This window comes from Fragaria vesca, linkage group LG6 (assembly GCF_000184155.1).
Source record: "Fragaria vesca subsp. vesca linkage group LG6, FraVesHawaii_1.0, whole genome shotgun sequence".
In the NCBI taxonomy this organism is placed as follows: Eukaryota; Viridiplantae; Streptophyta; class Magnoliopsida; order Rosales; family Rosaceae; genus Fragaria; species Fragaria vesca.
In genome coordinates this window covers 16,226,563-16,231,305 of record NC_020496.1, presented here as the reverse complement: position 1 = coordinate 16,231,305, position 4,743 = coordinate 16,226,563, and the positions used below count along the sequence as shown (strand labels likewise).

The 4,743-nt window shown below is 36.7% G+C and overlaps 1 protein-coding gene across 1 annotated transcript; it reads right to left on the bottom strand.

Moving 5' to 3' along the window:
• On the bottom strand, positions 1 to 4,598 carry LOC101302967. Its single transcript, XM_004305408.1, has 5 exons — positions 4,345 to 4,598; positions 3,250 to 3,421; positions 925 to 1,100; positions 522 to 680; positions 1 to 324 (listed from the first exon to the last, which is right to left on the bottom strand). The coding sequence occupies exons 1-5, from the start codon at positions 4,596 to 4,598 to the stop codon at positions 24 to 26; spliced, it is 1,062 nt and encodes a 353-aa protein (XP_004305456.1). The 3' UTR covers positions 1 to 23.
• Between the last annotated feature and the right edge of the window lie 145 nt (positions 4,599 to 4,743).

The following is a 4,743-nucleotide window of genomic DNA, read 5'->3' as shown; positions in this document are numbered from 1 at the left end:
AACTAATCAAGTACTGGTGTTAGTTAGCTTTGTATAAGAGCTACATATAGGAGTTCATTCCAAGCATCCGGAACGCCAGCGAGACACCAATGGCTGCAATCCATGTCCCTGTGACCACCGTGGCCGTACACAGATGGATGGCCATCTTTCCTTAGTTGGGAAAGGGTTGTCACATTTAGCAAATAAACTGGGAATGACATGGAATGCAACACCCTTTCTACTACTTGCTCTGCTGGATGAGGTCCTGCCGGATACTGAGACCCGGCCACCGGTTTTGTTTGTCCCTCGCAAGCTTTCGCTGTCGGATCCCTCCAATCACTTGCGCTGGTAAAGAACCATAACATAATTAGTTCGAGGAATAACAAAGTTGCAGAAGAATAAAAAAAGAGAACATAATTATGTTAAATAAGGTATATTACAATATCACGAGTTACTCTTGCAACAATGTAACATGTTAGACTTAACGTTGCCATGACTAGATATGATCAATGCGGTATAGAACAAGGGAAAGGAAGTCTCACTTATTGTGATCTGGGGAAACTCCTTGGAAGAAGACTCTGGTTTTTGTTTGGTCTACATTGGTGTCTACCCATTTAGCCCATGTATTGAGCCCCTTCTCATACGCAACCAAGCGATCCATGTCTTTATAGGTTCTGTTTCCTTCTTGAATAAGATCCCAACTGCAGCACATACGTACATTATCAAATACTACTATTCATGCATGTTTAGATCGCTTTATCTATAAGAAGTCCTGTATAGATCTCACATCATATCAAAATTGTATTGCATATGCTAACCAACTAATGTGTTTAGATCTCTCATCACGAGTTGGTTAGCGTATGTGATGAGAGACATAAGCACGAATGAAGAACACGTATATGCCCGTCGTCATTGCTACCAAAGATTTGTCGTTGTCGAACTTACGGTTGCTTTCTTCCGGTGTGCAGCCACCAATGCCATGTGTTGAAGATCAAGTAGTCGATTCCCTTCCAAAGTTTCCCGCTTTGAATAGAGTCGAGCTTAAGAACTCGGCCAGCAGGTGTTGCTATTGTATCAACTAGAAATGCATTCCGAGAGAACATCACCTTTACACTGTATTCCTGCAACCCTACTTACAATTATTCACGGTTTATAGTAAAATTAATCTCAAAACCAATGAATGTTACTATGGATTAGATTTTTGAATTTGGGACAGGACTTTATATACACGGGTGCCGTAGATAATTTTAAATGTGGTCCAAATTGATGTCTAATCAATCACTATTCGAAATTGTTTTGCAGTTTAATAGATCATTCATTTCAATCATTTGTCACATGTGAAGTTGTGAACCTGGCGAAGAATCGTGTATGATACAGAATAATCGGGAAATTCTTCCCTACCCGTATGTGATACCTACATTTACAAATGTGACAACATATTTATAGTCAAAGTGGTAATATTGAGTCGTATTGTTTGCAATCTTGTTCTAATAATTGTAATTATAAAATGTACAACCATTTTACAACTTTTTAAACAAATTGTTCTCATAGTTGTAATTTTGTTTAATTTCATGTAAATTAATTTTGTTTAATTTCATGTAAATAGTGTAAATAAATTTGGTAAATTTGTTCTCAATGTTGTAATTTGATTCATGACATTATAATTTTTGTTCAAGTACATGTAAAATAAAAATAGGATATACATCCCAGTACCATAGTTTGTCTCTTCCAACTCTCCTGTTCTATCTATTTGTCAGTGATACAGGCCCGGCCTTACCCCAGTGCAGCCTGTGCGACCGCACGGGGCCCAGGGGCAGAGGGGGTCAGAGGCACACAATTTATTATTATTTTTTGATGGTGTTCTTCTCTATTTCTTGCATCCTAGGCCTTGTATTTGTTATTAAAAAGTTGTGTTATGAGCCTATGACTATTATTACCACCAGATTTAAAACACGTGGTTTGGGGCTAGGATTAGGTAATAAATTAACATATTTATACTGTCATTTATATATATTATAATAATATAGCTTTTGTTATCAGATGATAAACACAACGGTAATAATTATACATGTCAATATTAATGGGAGAGCAACTTTCCTTTCGTCGAATAGGAGAGTGAAATTTACATTCCCTATAATACAATTCACACTCACACATTTCTTTTTTGGGTAAAGTTTTCACAAAAAGACAAAACGTATGTCAGTAAAGACAAAATTTCGGAAAGTGGAAATGTGGATTGTACAATTAGAAGTGTAAATTTCAGTTCCCAAGAAATATTTTATGTTTTTCGCATTTAACAGTAACAATATTGATCAACACAATCAGGTTACTTCATTTTTAGTTAAATATAGCCATTATCAAATCTAAAGAGCCATGGAATTTTTTAGTATTTCAAATTTGAAATTGATATGCAATTAGTTGAATAGCCTTCCGATTTTGCGTCTTATGATGTTAGAATCGTAGGAAGATTCCATTAGTTTTTTTTGTTTTGTTTTTTTTACAAATAATGCTTTAGAGCTCCATGTTTCTAAGATTTGGGTAATTTTGTTTACAAGCATGTTTGCTGTTATTGATCAAAATACTTGGAATTCACCTTGTTTTAATTAAGTTAAAGCGACTGCACAAGTATTTCTTTCTTGATATTTTCTCCAACTACTTAAAGAAAGAAAATATCCGATTTTGTGGCGTCTACTTTAAAAAAAAAAATATCAAATTTTTTTTCTCGCACTGGGCCTTAAATCTCTTAGAACCGGCCCTGTGGTGATAGGAGCTTTAATTTGTTCTATTAAGGTGTGTGAATATATAATATGCATATACATACCTAGCTGGTTCTTGTTCAACTCATCACTTAACAATAGAAATGGTTTTGTTAGGTGATATAAAAAGTGATGATATTGACAGGTTATATAACTTGAAGAAGAAGTATATATAAACTCAATATCCATCATTGCGGTTGTTAGATCTTTCAAGTTCACATATATGCATTATAAGTAACTAACTAATCTTCTATACAGTTGGTAGCTAGCTCACTGATATATGAATCGGTAGAACATAATTGTCATTGATCAATGGCATTAACAAATGCATGATTAATTAGCCAACTGCGGCAGCGCACATTGCCTTTGACTTAGCTAAAACTCTATTAGCAAACTGGGGGAACCTCGTAGTATTATTAGCGTCAAATGAATGAGTTGTATTAATATTGTTAAACCGAATTCCGAACTTAACTAACTGAAATTAAAGAATAAAGAAGGCGAAATCGAGTCGTACCGGGAAGGTGAATGTGGATAGATCACCCACCCTAGCAAGTGTGTAGTTGGCCTCTGGAACAACTGAATGGAGCATGCAAGTGAGTGACTGCCATTGGTTCAAACTCAATGAGTCTCCAACAAACATGAAGCTCTTCCCTCTATATCTCTTCAAGAAATCTCCACCGTCAAACCTGCAACGAGACGTCAATTTTTATCAAGTTTTGTAACAATCGATCACATGATCGTTTTGCAGAAGTTCCAGTTGAGTAAATTAAGCCATCTATATCAGTTACGTTCTGGCAAAGATTAAGGACAAAACTCTATGAAAGCAACCCATGCATGGACAACCCTCTCTCGACCTCTAAACAAATTGTGAAAATTCAGCTAACATTGATGTGAGATGTGGAGAACCCAACAACACATATAAGTCAGAATTAAAAGCTGTAAGAGCAGAATAAGGATCAAACCTAGCTCTTGTTATTGTTAGGGATACACTCATACACGTACTTTATACCCATGTAATCTTGATTCTCCTTGCCTAGGTAGACAAAGTCCACTTCCTAGCCAATTAAGTTGTCAAATATGATTGTCTATGCTAAGAGAGTGATCATGATTTGTCAATGCATCCACCCTCAAATCTGTTTCTTCAAAAATATGTTATTGAAATGAAAAAAATTACTTCAACCCGAACATGGAAAATGGTACTGTCCTCTTCAAATTCGTATCTTTAGCTTTCTGATCATAGAAACCCAGTACCAACATCACACCAATATTTCAGAAAAGTAGGGTGACCCCTTACCCGTGAGCAAATATATAGAATTTCTGACAGAAAATAAGACAAAGTATATAGAACTCTCAATCATGAGCGTTAGAAGTAACAGAATTAATCACGGAATGAGCAGTTGGCCGGCTTAGAAGTAAGAAGCGAAACTCTATTGCAAAGTAAGATCCTCTTTTTCATTCGAAAGATTTGATAAGTTCGTTAAGTTCTTTGTATGGTAAAAAGGCCTTGAAGAAAAAAAGAGAGGCAGACATGCATTTACATTTACCAATTCAAACCACGTATTAATTCATCTTCGCCTTTCTGAAACTAAAAAAGCAGAGATCGTCTTACCTTGTTAAGTTGCAACCAGTGGGCTGCCACCGGAATTTGAGATACAATTGGTCAGGACGGCCGTTCTGTATGCAAGTGAACTCTCTCTCTATGAAGGGGCATTGTGATGAACTGTAGAGAGGATACGACTCATCGGGAACCCACCTTCCTCCGAATATATCACAACCTTCATTTCCAGCATCTCTTCTTTCCTCGTCAGAATGCTGTTGCTGATGATCTCCATGGACATGGTAGTGCAGAAGAGTGAGCACCATAAGAACTACGCTAATGGAATAATTAGCCATGAAAGAGAGAGAGAGAGAGAGAGAGAGAGAGAGAGAGAGAGAGAGAGAGAGAGAGAGAGAGAGAGAGAGAGAGGAGAGGAGAGTAGTAGGTAGGTAGGTAGGTAGGTAGGTAGGT